The sequence below is a fragment of the Bubalus kerabau genome, chromosome X, assembly GCF_029407905.1.
Source record: "Bubalus kerabau isolate K-KA32 ecotype Philippines breed swamp buffalo chromosome X, PCC_UOA_SB_1v2, whole genome shotgun sequence".
Taxonomy (NCBI): domain Eukaryota; kingdom Metazoa; phylum Chordata; class Mammalia; order Artiodactyla; family Bovidae; genus Bubalus; species Bubalus kerabau.
The window spans coordinates 68,873,446-68,891,883 of NC_073647.1; the positions used below are offsets into that span (position 1 = coordinate 68,873,446).

The 18,438-nt window shown below is 40.1% G+C and overlaps 1 protein-coding gene across 2 annotated transcripts in view; it reads right to left on the bottom strand.

Annotated features, from left to right (window-relative positions):
* Positions 1-303: 303 nt before the first annotated feature.
* Positions 304-18,438, bottom strand: part of MORC4 (MORC family CW-type zinc finger 4) — a 60,647-nt gene continuing 42,512 nt past the window's right edge. Inside the window, exons 12-17 of one of the 2 annotated variants that reach the window (XM_055563514.1) lie at positions 17,048-17,116; positions 16,627-16,678; positions 15,071-15,246; positions 2,049-2,742; positions 1,507-1,752; positions 304-1,162 (exon numbers count right to left, since the gene is read on the bottom strand). In XM_055563514.1, coding sequence (XP_055419489.1) covers positions 1,082-1,162; positions 1,507-1,752; positions 2,049-2,742; positions 15,071-15,246; positions 16,627-16,678; positions 17,048-17,116 — 1,318 coding nt within the window. In that variant the 3' untranslated portion in view covers positions 304-1,081. Of the gene's footprint in view, positions 1,163-1,468; positions 1,753-2,048; positions 2,743-15,070; positions 15,247-16,626; positions 16,679-17,047; positions 17,117-18,438 lie in introns of both variants that reach the window. The other variant, XM_055563513.1, reaches the window with a different exon arrangement.

Genomic DNA, 18,438 nt, shown 5'->3' on the forward strand with positions numbered 1-18,438 from the left:
GGTAGCCTTTCCCTTCTCCAGGGGATCTGTGCAACCCAGGGGTCGAACCCAGGTCTCCCGCATTGCAGACGGATTCTTTACCAGCTGAGCCACAAGGGATTTAACCTTATTTCCCTTATATTAACCCATCACTCCTACAAGTCACATTTTTTACATTCCAGCTTTTTCCATGCTTTCTTTCATGTTATTTTTCCAGAGGTAATGCTAAATACAACATAAATTATAAGTATAAAAATTACCTTATATTTTCACACAGTCTCTCACTTGATATCTAAATCCAAGCCTATTCATTTAAAAAAATGATTTATTTTTTCCAATTTAATAAGAATAACAGGTTTATAATAGAAAATTTGAAAAAGGTAGGAAGACAGAAAAAAGAAAAAAATGTCAACCATAGTCCTACCATGTAAAGAACAACCATTGTTAACGTGCTGTCATGCCTATTCTTTAAACAAACCTTAGCTAAGGTCCCATTTCCGATATGATGCCTTCCTTGCCCTTCCTTCTCCAGAACTTCTCTATCATGTTTGTTCCACTCACTTGTACAAGTCTGTTAACTTGGTGTGGGTTTTGTGTTTCCAACTAGAATGTTAGGTCCTTGAAGGCTGAAACTATGAGTTATACTTCTTCACTCATCCCCAAACACCTGGTACATTGGACCCAATATTTGCTGACTGATTTAAGTTAAATGAATACATATCATATCAGAAAGAATATGAAATAGGCCAAGTATCTGAGTCATTAAAGCTTTCTGGTCACCTGGTTTGGTGACGACTGCTTTTCTGTTCCTGGAACTCTTAAAGTCTATTAAGCCTCTTTTTCTACACCAAGACTGTGTAAAAAGCAGACTGATTAAGAGGCAGGATTACTCAAAGATTCTCCTTGTAAGGCATAAGGATGAGAGAGAAAGAGTGAGCGAGAGAGGGAGGGAGGGAGGGAGGGAGAGAAGCATGAGAGAGGGAGGGAGGAAAGGAGAGGGTAGAGAAGGGGATAGAGAGTATCTGGTGCTCAATCCAGTATGTGATTTGCCTCCAGCACTGTATACAGGATCCCATCCACTTGTTCTGAGTCAAACCCGATCTCACGAAGCTCCAAGTGAGGGAGGACAGAAGTAAGGAGATAGCTGACGTGGATACGCAGCCGCGTAAGCTTTGCCAAAGCCCTGTATGATGGAGTGAGGGACAGAAGAGATGACATGAGGTCATTAGCCAACAGAACAAAATGAAGCTCCTTCAAAATGGGCCTACATTTCTCAACAATTACGTTTCCATTAGCTAGAAAGAAAGAAGAAAGCACAATGCCACCAAGCACTGGGAGATTGGCTGCAGCTCTCTAAGTGACTGCTCAATCCTTGGTGGCCTAGGAATTAATTAAGGCTTCTTCTCTTATCTATGATCAGTAACCGGGGGTCCTAAGGGAGGCTTCCCATTAGCACTCACAAGCTGATAACTAAACCCTAGTAATTAACCTTTCTAGGTCATCTCCCTCTGGGGTCCGGTAGGAGACCTGAGCCTTCTGCAGCACTTCCAGGTGTGTCTCTGTCTCCTTCAGTTTCTCTTTTAGTTCCTGCTTCTCCTCTTTGGTTCTTTCCAGCTCAGCCTTCAGAATCTGGAATTCAGCTTGGCGATAGCCCATGTGTTTCTTGCTCCAATACAAGCCTTCCGTCTCCTGGGTACTATAGGTTACCAATTCATGTTGGACTTTCTTAAATTTGGAATGCCAATGATTCCTCTCCTGTTCCAGCTCCTCCACCTGCAGTCCAAGAAACAGAAATTCAATGACCCCGCATTTCACTGAAATCTAAAGAGAGTGCCCCCAGTTTTCCTGAATGTATTCACCCTATGATTCCCCTAAACATATTCTTCTGTTTATGGACCTTTTCAAATCCCAAATATGGGGGGGAAGCCCATTAGGGTTCGCTTGATCTGAGATGTTCCACAGAATCATTCAATGGCTTGTTGTGTTTACACATGAGATCATCAGTTCTATCTCTCTGGTCCCTTGGTTACAATAGCCTCTCATTCCCAGTGGTAAGATGTTAACCTAACCTTTTGCTGGAACATATTCCTTTCTGCCAAAACACGTTCCAATTTTTCTGCAGTTCTCTTCAGTTCTTCTAGCTCTCTTTGGTTCTTCATCTTTGGTATATTACGACCGCTGCTCTCCTCGTAGCCTCTTCCTTTCTCTGCAACAGCTGCAGCAGGAGCTGGAGCAGAGGCCACAGAAGAATAAGGCACCGGATTCAAGGATTCAGCTGCTTTTCTTCTCTCAGCGAGCTCCTCTCTGTTAAAAGGGATCAGCTGAATGGGAGCTCCTGAATCTCGAATACCTTTTGCAACACCGACAACAGCTACAAAAGGTCCCTTGCTCACTTCTTCCTTGTTTACATGTGTGTTGCCTCTGTTAGAATCTTCTGCCACCAATCGTGGCATTTGATCTTCTAACTCTTCAGGGAGCAAGGAACCCTGGTGTTGGTCCTGGGCCCCCGAATACAGAACTGAGGCCTCCCTACTCTGATTGGTACTCTTGATTGCTTCTGGGTACTCTGGGGAAAGGTATGGTGGTGTGCTTCTCTCAGAGCTGGTCTTCTCGCGGCTGTTCTCCCCTTCTGGGTTGGCAACTGCTGCCTCCACTTTCCTGTAAGGGCCAGGCATGGAATAATCTAGAGGAGGTGTTGCCATCTCATTCTGGAGCCTTCTTCGTTTCTCCACAGGTTCCTCACCTAGGATCCATTTGTACTTACTGCAAGAAGAAGAGGAAATTCAATTTTAAGCTGTCACAAAGAAGCTAAGTATATTCTTATTCTATGAAGGATATGATATATCCTATACTATGGACAAAGATATTCATCTTCAAATTTCCCATATCACAACCGACTCTAGCTGTTATTCACAGATCATTTCATGTTAGGGATACATTTTTACCCCCAAACCCCAACCCCTTCATTCATGCAATTTGCTGAGATAATGATGTGTCTTAAGAGAGCAGAAAAATTGAGAGGTATGAAGAAAGTCAGCATCTGGATATAGCAGGACTAGGCTGACCTTGGTAAAATTTCTGAAAATAGGATTGAAACCAGCCTGACTTAGAAGTTTCCGAAAGGCAAGTGAAGGAAGAAAAACAAAAAAGTACACATGCAAAATCCCCTAACAAGAGAATGGAAAAAAGGTCATAAAAAGCCTAGTGGAGTCAGTGGAGGAGACCGAGCCAGCTCGTTAATTTTAAAGTGTCACAAAACCTTCCAGTATCAAAGACTTATGAACATTTTTATATTGCAATGGGACACCGCAGAGTGCCTTTGCCAGCCAACTGGATTGTGGCTATTGCCCATCATCCACTTGTAAAAGTTAATTAAAATACAGGGCCCTAGTCAGAAACAAAGAAACCGAATCAGCTAGTTCAAGACATTCCCCACTCAGGGCTAAAGAATTCCCCTCTGTCCAGGCAAACAGGCACTCCCTCAATTCTTCAGGGAAGTTTAGGACAGTGACTCAAATCACCTTCCATTTCTGGCTGCTATATATAATAATGGTTGAAGGAACTAATAACAACAACAACAACAGCAAAAACAGATGCCACCAAAATCTATAGGCAATTTTATATCAAGCAAGAGGATGGGATAACTATCCTTCTTTCTCTACAGAAAACCAAGAAATTTCAAGGTAAAAATTAACTTTCAAGTTTTCAATGAGAAACAGCCAGGCATGTTATTGGCCACCATAGCTCAAGGCTGCCCGTGTTTCTCTGCCAATTTCAGAGAATATCTGTAAAACATCTCAAACCTTAGCTTCTTAGAATGCCCTAAATGTTCTTCAAAACTTGTGTTTGCCCAGAAATAAAACTGGTCTGTCATCTCAATAGGGCTTCCCTGGTGGCTCAGATGGTAAAGAATCCACCTGTAGGGCAGGAGACCCAACTTCAATCCCTGGGTTGGGAAGATGCCCTGGAGAAAGGAATGGCTACACACTTCAGTATTCTTGACTGGAGAATTCCATGGACATAAGAGCCTGGTGGGCTACAGTCATCTTAATAAGATCTCATTGTTTCAGCCTTAAGGGGAAAACAAAAGGCCTTAGGGACGATGTAAGAACAAATGCATTCATCTTTAAACATGTGTAGGGCCACTGTAGGTGGTCCATTTAGCTGCAGTACTGAGGATGATAGTAGAACAAGAAGCTTGCAGGTATGAAGGAGGCATATATGATACCAGATAGCAACCATAAAGTTTTACGAAAGGCAATTAACGTCAAAGTATTCTTTTCATTTTCCTACTTCTAAAAGTTCTGTCTTTAGTTATCCTCTTTTCTCCCTACACTTCTTTTCTTTGGTAATCTCATACAATCTTTCGGCTCTAACTTCTGGAAGATAACTTCCAAGTGGTGTTCCCAGCCCAGAATCTCCAGTACTGAATTTCTAACTGCCTGTTACACACTTTTTTTTTCTGGAGGTCCCACTGGTATCTCATTCAGAATGTATAAAACTGACCTCTCACTTTCACCTTCAAACCTGCTCCCTCTACTAAGTTTCCTATTTGTGTTACGACATCAACAAACTCTCAGTAATTTTATATGGTTCTACCACTATCAATACTCAAGTTCAAGCTCTCATTACCTTTCCTGGGCGACTGCAATGGCTTTTTCCAGTCTCCCCTTGTCACACCTCCAGATCACCCACCGCCAAGTTAATCTTCCAAAGGCATTGCTCTAATCATGTCATCTCCCTAATTGCAATCTTTAGGTATTATTCCCCACAACATAAAAGTTCAAATGTCTTAGCTTGGTATTCAAGCTTTTCCACTCCAAAACACAGGGAACATTTACTGAGCACTTACTCTGTGCCAGTTTGGTGAGTCAATGTGTATCAGGAGATACTTTTACCTTCATTTTAAAAAGACAATGCTCAGGCCTAGAGAGGTTAAATAACTCTCTGAAAGTCATGTAGCTAGTAAGTGACAGAACTGGGACTTAATTTGGCCCCAGCGTTCTCTCTCACTACTTCCCTTCAAAGACACCAGCCAAACAGAATGCCCCACGATTTCTCAGACTGCTTCTTTTGATTGGAACACACTTCTCAACACAAGACAATTCAAATGCCACTTTTGAATTCCCATAGCACTTTAGCACTCTCAGTGTAATAAATATAATACAATACAATAAATATATATTGCTTTCTACTGTGTATGTGTATTGCAGGTTTCTTACTAAAGTATAAACTCCTTAACAGAAGGTAGCTTAACTAACTGTGTTACATGGGGATGAGGGAACAAAACTTTGCAAATAAGAGGCAATCCAAAAGGAACTATGATGTTAGAGACAGTGAATGGGTTTTACTTATTGGCTCTGTAAATACTTCTGATTCTTCCCACTAGGAATCAACTCTTATTCTAGATCTGAATTCACTGGTTTAGTAAAGATTAATTCAGGGTTTACATATCAGGGATTATTTTTCAACTACATAGTTTGTTCTCATTTTTTTTTTCTTTCTGTCATATTTCTCCATTGGTTGTCTGCAGAGAAGCCAGCTGATATTTTGATAGGGACTACACTGAATCTGTAGCTCAGTTTGGGGAGTACTGCTATCTTAACAACATTAAGTCTGCTGACCCACAAATACGAAATTTGTTTTCATTTTAGGCTTTCTTATTCTCATGTAAAAGACGCTTACTACTTGGAAGGAAAGTTATGACCAACCTAGACAGCATATTAAAAAGCAGAGACATTACTTTGCCAACAAAGGTCCGTCTAGTCAAGGCTATGGTTTTTCCAGTAGTCATGTATGGATGTGAGAGTTGGACTATAAAAAAGCTGAGCAACGAATTGATGTTTTTGAACAGTGGTGTTGGAGAAGACTCTTGAGAGTCCCTTGGACTGCAAGGAGATTAAACCATTCCATCCTAAAGGAGATCAGTCCTGACTGTTCATTGGAAGGACTGATGTTGAAACTGAAACTCCAATACTTTGGCCCCCTGATGCAAAGAACTGACTCATTGGAAAAGACCCTGATGCTGGGAAAGATTGAAGGTGGGAGGAGAAGGGGACAACAGAGGATGAGATGGTTGGATGGCAGATGGACATGAGTTTGAGCGAGCTCCGGGAGCTGATGATGGACAGGGAGGCCTGGCATGCTGCAGTCCTTGGGGTCGCAGAGTTGGACACAACTGAGCAACTGAACTGAACTGAATTCTCATTTAACAATATTTTGTAGTTTTCAGTGTACAAGTCTAGCTTGTACTTCTGTTAAATTTGTTAATCCTCTATTTTTGAAGCCACTATAAATGAAGCTAGTATAAAACTTCTCCTCCTGCTGGGCGAGACTGAAGGCAGGAAGAGAAGGGGACAACAGAGGATGAGATGGTTGGATGGTATCACCAACTCGATGGATATGAGTTTGAGTAAGCTCTGAGAGTTGGTGATGGACAGGGAAGCCTGGCATAGTGTAGTCCATGGGGTCGCAAAGAGTCGGACATGACTGAGTGACTAAACTGAAGTATAAATGGAATTGCTTTATTAAATGTTTTTTTCTTAATTTTTGTTGTTCCTTTCAAAGAGCCAACCTTTGGTTTCACTGATTTTTCTATTGTTTTTCTATTCTCTATTTCATTTTCATTCTGATATTTCCTTCTTTCTGCTTGATTTGGGGTTAGCTTGCTCTCATATTTTTAGTTTCTTAAGATGGAAGTTTAGGTTAACAATTTGAGATACTTCTTCAATTTTAATATAAGCATTTACAAATATAATTTCCCCTCTGAATACCTACCTCTTGAGCTTCAAGTTATAATTTTTTGTATTATTTTATTTTCATCTTAAGGTATTTTCTAATTTTCTTTGTGACTTCTTTTACTTATTTTTAAAATTTTGGAGCATGGTATTTAATTTCTACATATCTGTGAATTTCCCAAATTTCCTTCTGTTGTTGATTTCTAATTGCTTGCTAATTGCTATGGTTGCAGAATATCCTTTATATGGTGTCAACCCTTTTAAATTTGTTGAGGCTTATTTTATGGTCTAATATCTGGTCTATTTTGGAGAATATTCCATGGGCACTTGAGAATAATATTTACTATGCTGTTTGGGGGTGAATTGTTCTGCATGTATCTGTCAGGTCCAGTTGGCTTATAGTGTTCTTCAACCCTTCTATTTTGATCTTTTACCCATTATTGAAAGTGGGATACTGAAGTTTCCAACCGTTACTGTTAAACTGCCTATTTCTACCTTCAGTTCTGTCTACTTTTGCTTCATGCATTTTTTGGGCTCTGTTGTTAGGTCCGTATATGGGTATAATTTTTGTATCTTCCTAACGGACTTTATCAATATGAAATGTCCCTCTTTATATCTGGTAACATTTTCTGTTTAAAGTCTATTAGTTTGTCTGATATTAGTACAGCCACTCTTGTTCTCTATAGTTGCTGTTTATACGGTATGTCTCTTTTCATCTTTTAACTTTCAACCTATTTGTCTCTCTGAACATAAAATATATAGACATTATATTTGTGTATGTGAAAAAATCCAACTGGATAATCTCCAGCTTTTGATTGGATTGTTTAATCTTATCACATTTAATGTTATTATTGGTATGTTAGATATTGATGTCCATTATTTGGTTTTCTGCTCTCTATATGTGTCATGGTTTCCTTCTTCCTTTACTGTTCCTCTTTTCATGTTATGTGGGTATTTTCTAGTTTAATATTTACAAATCTAATAATACATTACTATAATTATTGTATGTAATTATACATACAAAACTTTATGTAATGTTATGTCTTTTGAGGAAGCTAAGAGAAGAAAGTACAGCAAGGACATATTTATAGTTTGTTAAATTAACCTTATCTTTCCATTTTAAATTTTAATTTCTTACTATGGATGTGAGTTACCATTTGGTATTATTTCCTCACTCCAATACAGCTTTGCTCCCACCCACTTCTTTTATGCTGTTATTGGCAAATATTTTATATCTGTAGATGATCCCAACAATACAATTATATATATGATGAAAGTAAAAGTGGAGAGTGAAAAAGTTGGCTTAAAGCTCAACATTCAGAAAAGGAAGATCATGGCATCTGGTCCCATCACTTCATGGGAAATAGATGGGGAAACTGTGGAAACAGTGTCAGACTTTATATTTTGGGGCTCCAAAATCACTGCAGATGGTGACTGCAGCCATGAAATTAAAAGACACTTACTCCTTGGAAGGAAAGTTATGACCAACCTAGATAGCATATTGAAAAGCAGAGACATTATTTTGCCAACAAAGGTCCGTCTAGTCAAGGCTATGGTTTTTCCAGTGGTCATGTATGGATGTGAGAGTTGGACTATGAAGAAAGCTAAGCGCCGAAGAATTGATGCTTTTGAACTGTGGTGTTGGAGAAGACTCTTGAGAGTCCCTTGGACTGCAAGGAGATCCAATCAGTCCATCCTAAAGGAAATCAGTCCTGAATATTCATTGGAAGGACTGATGCTGAAACTCCAATACTTTGGCCACCTGATGCAAAGAACTGACTCATTTGAAAAGACCCTGATGCTGGGAAAGATTGAAGATGGGAGGAGAAGGGGATGGCAGAGGATGAGATGGTTGGATAGCATCACGGACTCAATGGACATGAGTTTGAGTCAACTCTGGGAGTTGGTGGACAGGGAGACCTGGCACGCTCAGTCCACGGGGTTGCAAAGAATCAAACATGACTGAGCAACTGAACTGAACTGAACTGATTATCTTTTTATAATAAATTATAGTTATCATTGCCAGTACTGTTTTTTCCTGCAAATTTGAATTACTATTTGGTGTCACCTGCTTCCAAGCTGAAGAACTCTCTTTAGCATTTCTTATATGGCAGTTTTTCTAGAAACAAATTCCATCAGCTTTCATTTATATAAGAATGTACTTATTTTACCATCATTTTCTAAAAATAGTTTTATCAGATTTATGACTGGTTGAAAGTGTTTCTTTAAGTACTATGAATATGTCATCCCACTGCTCCTGGTTTCCACTGTTTTTGATGAGAAGCCAGATGTTAATCTTATTGGGGTTCTCTTTTACATAACAAATATTTTTCTCTTCCTGCTTTCAAGATAATTCTCTTTGCCTTTGGCTTTCAATATTTTCACTGTATGGCTGTAAATCTTTTTGCAATTATCCTCTTTTGAGTTACTTGAGCTTCTTAAATGTGTAAATTAATGTTTTTCATCAAACTTGGAAAGTTGTCAGCCATTATTTCTTTGAGTATTTTTTCTACCTCTTTTCTTCCCTCTCCTCTCTTTTATGTTCTCCAAATTTGTATATGTTGGTGCACTTAATGGTGTTCTACATTTCTCTGAGGCTCTGAGGCATTTTCCTTCATTCCTTTTTCTCTCTGTTCTTCAGAAAGCATAATCTATAAAATCTGCCATTGGTATATTTTCAAGTTTGCTGATTCTCCTGCCAATTGTAATGTACTGTTAAGTCCCTTTAGTGAAATATTCACATTAGTTATTGTCCATTTTACCTCAAGAATTTCCATTTGGTTCTTTTTAAACATAATTTCTGTCCCTTTTACTAATATTCTGCAGTTGATGAAACATGGTCTCCTTTAGTTCTTTGAACATGTTTATAATAGATGCTTTGAAGTCTCTGTTTGCTAAATTCAACATCTGGATCTATTTAGGGGCAGTTTCTATTACCTGCTTCCCTTCCATCTCATGTACAGGTCACATTTTTTTTTCTTTGCATGTGTCATAATTTTTTTGTTGACAATTGATATTTTAGATAATATAGTATAGCAAGCAATTTCCACCTCCCTGAGTGGCTGTTGCTATTGTTTGTTGGGTTATTTTTTTTTCCAGTGATTTGGCTGAAGTGACTCCATGAAAACTGTTTCCCTGTAATATACAGCCTCTAATATTCTTGCTCAGATTTCTTCTTGATTTTTATCTTTTACCTAACAATCTAGAAGTTACCCTGAGTCAGTGTAATTGTGCCCCCTTAGCCAGTTAGAGTTTTACCCTTTACCACTGAATGTATGTGTGGCTTGAAGGCTACTATCACAGATCAAAGGATTCACATTTCTTCCCCCATTCAGCCAGGTAGTAGCAGCTTGGATTTTCCCTCTCCAATCGTTTCTGAGGAGGTACAGCCTTCAGCATGTGCAGTTTCCCAGGTTAACAGGGATATCTGTGATTTTACTTTTAAGCCTGGCTTCCAAGGAGTGGCCCCTGGGCCAGTCAGTGCTTGATTGGAGGCTGTGCTTAAGTATCTAGTACCAGTGAAACTTCTGCTCTGTTGTTTGGTCTGTGTGGGGCTTGGGGACTGCTTGTAAGTTCACCTTGTGTCCTGAATGAGTGTAGTCTCGTGTTTACACACAGCCTTCCTAACCCACAGGGTTGACTATGATCCCAGGAGTGCTTGGATGGCTTTTTGCTTGCTTCTCTCTATTACCAAACTTATGATTTCACAGTCATCTCACTTGTTGTAACTTGTATCATGGAGCTATGATACAATTGTTCTTAATTTTTCCCCACTAAGATTTCCATTGTCTGACAATGCCCTTAGGAATGGAATTCTCCATGATATGTTCCAAAGTCAGTTCCTTTGGGTAGTACTAAGGAGTTCTTCATCTGTCAGGCCTTCCGCTCTCCCTAAGCAGAACCTTTGTGCCACCATGCAGGGCTGATGGCAGGGACAGTGGCCCACTCTCTAAGAGTGAAACTTTTTCTTTACAAATGGGTGCTGGGATGGTTTTTGGCTTGCTCCTTCAGGCATGAACCTCTGCCCTCTAAGTAAGCTGGGGGTGGAGCAACAGGAGTCTAGGCTTGTCAGCATGCTGTGCCTAGGTGAGTGCTGCTACCTGTGGATGGGGGAAGAGAAAGCTGGGTGGGAGAAGAGAGGCCCAGTCCTCTCGAGTCTGCTTGGAACAGAGCAAGACAGACCTGGAGGATATAAGAAATGTCAGAGGCCTGCACCTCCCAGGTGAAACCATAGCTCTAGACTAGGAGCTAGGGAGAGAGGGAGCCCCCAGTTTCTTGACCACACCCACCTGGATTAGAGCTTCTTGAGTAGTTTTCATAAAACAAAACTTAGAGGGAGATGAGAGCAGGTTAAATGCCCGACTTTCGCTGTACTTTCTGAGATCTAATAGATTTTCTTGAATGAATGTTTCTGTACTTGCTGTGTGCCCCTAGGACAATTTCCAGGAACTAAGAATCATTGCTTTGTTTTGTTTAATAATTTTTCCCAGTTAAATGGTTACTTGTTGGTAAAAGAGTTCATCACACTACTCATTTTGCTATTCTGGAACTCTTTCTCAAAGATCGTATTTTAAAATGTTAATACTGACCTTTGAATCAATCTTACTCATTTGCAAAATTTTTTCTATTTCTACATTGTGTCTGTTGTTTCAAATACTCCTTTAAATATATTAGGATATCTTTCCTCCTCTCTTTTCACCATTATAATGTAATTTGAAATTTTTCTGGCTATCCTTTTAATATATGAAATAATTAGCCTTTGATATATAGTTTACTCAGAGTAACTGAGGTGGCGTTAGTGGAAAATAACCTGCCTGCCAGTGCAGGAGATGTAAGAGATAAGGGTTTGATCCCTGGGTCAGGAAGTTCCCATGGATAAGGAAATGGCAACCCACTCCAGTATTCTTGCCTGGAAAATCCCATAGACAGAGGAGTCTGGTGGGCTACAGTCTATGGGGTTGCAAAGAGTCAGACATGGCTGAAGCAACTTACCACGCAATATAGCTTACTCAGAGGTTCTCTAAATATCTAAATAAATTACAGGCTGTAATTCTCACCTTTTTGTCTATATGTTTATGGCTACTTTAGACCTTAGTTTATATCACTCATATGAAACCTACCATGTATCCGGGGTGCTTACATATGTAACTTAGAGTACCATAAGCTCCTTCATCTTAGATTCCATCACTGCCTTAGAATACTGCTTTCATATAGTAAGGACTCAAAGGCAATGGCACCCCACTCCAGTACTCTTGCGTGGAAGATCCCATGGATGGAGGAGCCTGGTAGGCTGCAGTCCATGGGGTCGCTAAGAGTCGGACACGACTGAGCGACTTCACTTTCACTTTTCCCTTTCATGCATTGAGAAGGAAATGGCAACCCACTCCAGTGTTCTTGCCTGGAGAATCCCAGGGACAGAGGGGCCTGGTAGGAGGCCGTCTATGGGGTTGCACAGAGTCAGATACAACTGAAGCAACTTAGCAGCAGCAGCAGCAGCAAATATATATAGAATGAATGAACAGAAAGGGGACTATTTCCTTTAAGCTGTCTTGCCCTAAAAGGTTATGCTTGTTTTTATCCTAGCTGAACTTCCTCTTTATTGTAGGTTTTCCCCTATCTTTGCTAGATTTGTGAAGACTCACAAAACTGTTTCCAATGACACCTCTGGAACACCTTGTAGGTCTTATAACCTACTCCAGTAGAACATTTTAAAATGCTCTTGGATAGTGTAGGCTTTATTTTATCTAGAATTAAAGAGCTGTACTACATGACCCGAGGACCCTTATCAGCTTTAGGTTTTGATAGCAAGGGAGATCTTTGTTTACTCTTGACTAAACCTATTATTCCCTTTACACAGTTTTATAAGAAAACCTTGCATATTTTATTAGACTCTCGAGCATCTAATTTTCCTCTATAAAAAGGTAGACTATTTCCAGTCAATCTGAATCTCCCTATATGTGTAACCTGACATGACAGAATCATCATTTACTGACCTTACATAAAACATGACATTAGCAGTATCAATTATCACATATATCTCTTGAAGGAATATTATTCTCAAATTAAAATTACACATAAATAGTCAAGAGTATTTTGCCTGAACTCTAAAGCTAAAACCCAACTCTGGATAGTGCAGTTCCACAATGACTCATATAGAACTCCTAATTAAGACTGATGAAGTATGCCACCCAATGGATGTACTGTCATACTGCACTCATAAAATACACACATACAGAGGTTAGCGTTTGTTATCTCCTTCAGGTTACCAAAATCCACTGGACAGTATCAATAGAAACACTGAAGAGAAAGCAAAGGTGGTCAGAGCAGGGAAAGGACAGCTTTCAAGAGCAGTGACATCTTGATACTCCAGTGTCAATTTTGATGCATGACCACCTCAAGGAGATCAATGTAGAGAGCTAACAACGTGCTTAACAAAACCACGACACTTTTCTCTATACCCCTCCCAACCTAAGATGGGAGTTGAATAACTGTGGATGAAACAGTAGAATTAAGACCAAATCCCTGAGACCAACTAGGCTATATTCCTTAATCCTTTGCTGCATGGTTCTATCTTAGAAATAGCTCCTTCAATATGACTGAATTCAACTATCAGTTTCTGCATAGCTATTCTCTTCCAACTATTCTTTTTTTTTTTTTTTTTAATTTTATTTTATTTTTAAACTTTACATAACTGTATTAGATTTGCCAAATATCAAAATGCTTTTGTATAGATTCTCATTTACTTCCTTTAGAGTTCTATTACTTTTTCTCCTAATAGCCTACTTCCTCTTGAGACTCTTTGTTCATGCTCAGGGGTATGTGAGGTTCTTTCAATATCTAGGGGGCTTAATTGTGGAAGACTAGGGGACTTGCACACATAAACAGATGTTTGTCTGGGTGAAAGCTGAAAAGACCCACTTAAGAAGCAAGAAAGAGGGAAAGAAATCAATAACATTGGTGGAGGTGGGGGCAGGAGTAATTTCCCCCTACTATATATCCCATTGCTTTTTTCCTACAGTATGTTAAGAAGATATCCAAACCGAAAAGGGTTCATAAAAATTTCACAATCTACTATATAACAGTCATATTATTGTGGACTCTAGAAGTTTCTACCACTAGAGAGCAACTCTGTACCTTCCCCATGGCTTGGCCCTGCCAGAAGTGAGAAACACAATAGCAAGGAGAAAGCAAGTCTCACAACAGCACACAGGCAGTCATACCTTTTAGTGCTTCAAATATTCCTGATATTTAAGAAAATTTCTGTTATAAAGATTGCTGTGTGTGCTTAGTTGCTCAGTCATGTCCAACTCTTTGCGACCCTATGGACTATAGCCTGTCAGGCTCCTCTGTCCATTGGGATCTTCCAGGCAAGAATACTGGAGTGGGTTGCCATACCCTTCTCCAGGGGATCTTTCCAACTCAGGGATCGAACCCAGGTCTCCCACATTGCAGGCGGATTCTTTACCACTGTTGGCAGGTCTAAGCTACCAGGGAATAACAAAATAACATTGCTGTGGTGCTAGACAATGAACAAGTAAATTCTAAGACTAAACTTACACGAAAAATTTACCATAGGAAACAATGGACTGCAAAGCTTACTTAATGGCACAAACTTCTAATACTTATTTTTATATGTGGCCAACAATGGCACCCCACTCCGGTACTCTTGCCTGGAAAATCCCATGGACGGAGGAGCCTGGTGGGCTGTAGTCCATGGGGTCGCTAAGAGTCGGATACGACTGAGCGACTTCACTTTCACTTTTTACTTTGACGCATTGGAGAAGGAAATGGCAACCCACTCCAGTGTTCTTGCCTGGAGAATCCCAGGGACGGGGGAGCCTGGTGGGCTGCCGTCTATGGGGTTGCACAGAGTCAGACACGACTGAAGCGACTTAGCAGCAGCAGCAGCAGCAACATGTTTTAGGCCTATGGGGCCCCGCAGGATTTCAGTATTCCTAAACTTAAAGAAAGAAACAATGCTTATCCAGGTAACATTACCTTACATTTGTATAATACATTATGCTTTGCAAAGAGTTTTCATGTCCATTACTTCACTTACACAATTTCCAATATAATGGGAATACATAATCCATAAAAGAACATTCGTCAGATGATCACCTCAAAAAAGTAGAACCAAAAAGATAGAAAAATAGACCTGACATGACAGTTACAATGTTGAAAAATGGGAGGTACAAGCAACATGCAAGTCTATCAATCCCCAAATGGTATTTTTCCTTCTGAATTCCATGCCAGGCTTCAGGAGAAACGCAAACATTATAACCATACCAATTTAGTTTACAGGAAAGTAAACCCTGAGGCTCATACTGAAGAGAATCTATATATTTTTTACACACCTGGAGAACTGAAAAATGCTGGAATCCAGAGGCTTAAGTTGAAGAGAAGTTGTTCTGCTTTCTTCTCCAACAGATGAAAGCCGGCTGGGGCTATCAGTTCCCTCATACCCAGTCGTCTTATTATTCAAGTCATCCATATCTTGAATAGAAGGGATCTTCAGCGGATTAGTGAATGCCTAGCAAAGAAGGAAAGAATTTATAAAAATCCTAATTTCAAACCAAATACCAAAGGATGAGTCAATCCTTCTGATGCTAGGAAAAAACACTTAGCCAAATAAAAAGAAACTGTTTCCTACACAAAACAAACAGCGCGCAGTAATGTACACTAGAACACTGACCCCAGGCACATTCAGTTATAACCTTATCAGCTGGACACCAACAGACCTCCCCAACTCACTTATTGGCTCCTGGAATCATCCCATCCACAACACAAACCCAGGCCCCCGAATCACTTTCTTATTCTCTCTTTTGACCCAGTGTAAGACTGGGTTTTCACTCCTCTGAGATCTGTGATGAGGGAAGGAATGGAGGGAATAAGCACTGCAGCAAATGTCTGTGCTGGTCTTGAAGAAATGCATGCGAGAGACTAACATATACTGCACACACAGAAACATGCATCTGGGATCTTCTGGGAAAGCCAGCTTATGAAGATAGCATGAATGATGAAGGTGAAGGAGTATAAAGGGGAGGTAAACTGAATGAGGACAGGGCAGTCCCAGGAAATTTCCCAATCTCTAGATCAGACTATAAAGCCAAGATAGGAGGGTTTGCAACCTGTTTATTAATACACCTGGGTCTTGGTAGAGTGTCAGAAAAAGAATTAGTATTTAATTGCCTCTATCCTCACCAGCCTGACCTACCCTGACTGAGTGGGTGGAAAGTGAATCGAACATGCTGCTAGCAGATATCTCTGGGAAAGAGGGTCAAGAGGAAAATCATGCAGAAAGGCAAGGTTGGGTGGGGGAGATAAATGGGTGCTATGGTGGCTGTCAGGAAAGGAGTGTCCCTGAAAGGACGGCCAACCTTATTGCACCCTTCAGCGTCCGGAGCTGGGCAACCATGTCCGAGAGACAGTGCTCCTGAAAATTCAAAACAGCAGAGTCTTTATAAAGCCAGCCAGCCTGAAAGCAGGGAAGGGGGAAAGGGCACAAAGAACCACCCCTTCTTCCCAAGAGGAAAGCAGAAAGGAGTCACCCATGAATCCTGGAAGGAATGAGACTGAGGAAAACCAGACACTTTCAACAGAAGCAGCCTGTATGAGGATGCAACGTAACCCTGAATACTCTGTGACACCGAATGTGACATTCGCACTACCCAGAATCAGCACTGAATCTAAATCTGGGCAATAAATGATTTGGCTCTTCCATTTTTGGTGATCTGAACATCAGTAACAGCAGATCAAAGCAAAAATCAAAAGATCCTGTAAAAAAAAAGACCACCAGAAAAAATGGCTCGTTATTTCTGTACAGCTTTCAAGAGTGCCGCTTTCTTCAACCTATGTCCTCTGTTGGGGGAAATTCTGTGTGAGGAAAGGAAGAGGGTGGACCATCTCTCACCTGGTGGCTCTCGTTTTCTGTTGATACCTCCTTCTTCTCAACAGTTTGATCTCTAGGAGAATATAAAAGTGCTATTTAGTTCACTCATGAACTGTAGATTTAGGTTATAATGTTCCTTCTAAACTAGAAACAGTGTGAGCCTTGTCGAGTAGTTAAGAGTTCCTTCCTGGACTGTGCTACTAAAGAGAGATTTCAAATGCCCTAGCAAAAGATGGGGGGGAGGGAGAGAAACTAGAGCCAATCTCTAGTTGAGACATTCAGGAGATAACTAGAAAGAATAAAGAACTCTAAGAGCAGAGAGGTGAATAGGAAAATCATTAAAAAACATCATCTCTCTTCTCAAAATTCCCATCCTATTAGGAAGGGTCAGGCTCCTCTATCAAAGGATACAGACCACCATCTTGGGTAAGGTATACTCAACTGTTTCTTAGCTCTGCTCAAGTACAGGTCTTCATCAATGAGTTCTTGTTCCTCTGGAACAGAGCACCTCCTGCAGTACATAGAAGAAGTTATCTTTTGGAAAGAAAATGTGCCCTTGACTTTCACCCTTCATTTTCCTCACAAGTATGACAAGGCAGATTAAGCACCATCTAACATTATAGAGTTCAGATTGCACCCACCTTACAAAATGTGTGGGCAGGCTACCAGGTAGCAATTCTTTTTTTCAATGCATACCTTATCATTATTTTTGGTGCGTATATCACCCTTCTCCCAAGATACTCAAAGTACTTGACAGCTATAAAATTCATATGATGGTAGAGAAGCATAATCTCTATTTTTACACAGTGAAATTCAAGCACAAGGGAGACTTGGTTGGGCTTCTATAGAAAGAGAATATCACTGAGACTAGAACCTAGGTCTCCTACCTCTCATGTACTCAGAAAGCAATGCCTAAGGTATAGGTTAAGCAGGAACATCCATAGACTGTGTGATGATCCCTGAAGAGGAAAATCAGAGGCTATGGCAGAGAGCAGCACGAAGGGATGGGGAGCTGACATTGCAAAAGAGATAGAACAGAGGCTAGCAAAGAAGAGAAAAAGAGGATTCTATAAATGAAAAGATGTTTGCTATATGTAAAGCACGAAGAAGAGAATTTTAGGAGTACAAGCTGAAAGAAGTACTAGAAAATGTATTCAGCGGACAAAGGCAATCCTAGAAAGAAATAAACAGAAACTAATAATAACTGGAAATCCTATGTTATGTCCATTTTATTGGGGGGCAAAGTGTCCTGGAAGGTTATGTCTCCTGGACTAAATATAAACTGACAGCATATACAGAATTTGAAAATGAGACTTCTAAGCTCTCAGTCTTACATTTTAATCACACCACCCCAAGAGGTACTTAGGCACATCTTTAGTCTTTGGGGGAATCCTTGCTTATTACAGAACTGGACTTCATTGTTTTTTATTTCCTCCATTTTCAACGTTTTTTTCCCCTTAAAAAGCATACTCTGGTTTAGTACCTTTTTCTCTATCAACATTTATACCGCAGAAAAAAGTTAAAGAGTCACAGGTGAATTGAAACAAACTGAATTATTATTATGAACCTATGTTACTGAGTCATATAAAAATATTTGTTAAATTGAAATGATGTCCATGATGTGAGAATTTGGACAATAAAGAAGACTGAGCACTAAAGAACTGATGCTTTTGAACTGTGGTGTAGGAGAAAACTCTTGAGAGTCCCTTGGACTGCAAGGAGATCAAACAAGTCAATCCTAAAGGAAATCAACCCTGAATATTCATTGGAAGGACTGATGCTGAAGCTGAAACTCCAACACTTTGCTCACCTGATGTGAGGAGGCGACTCATT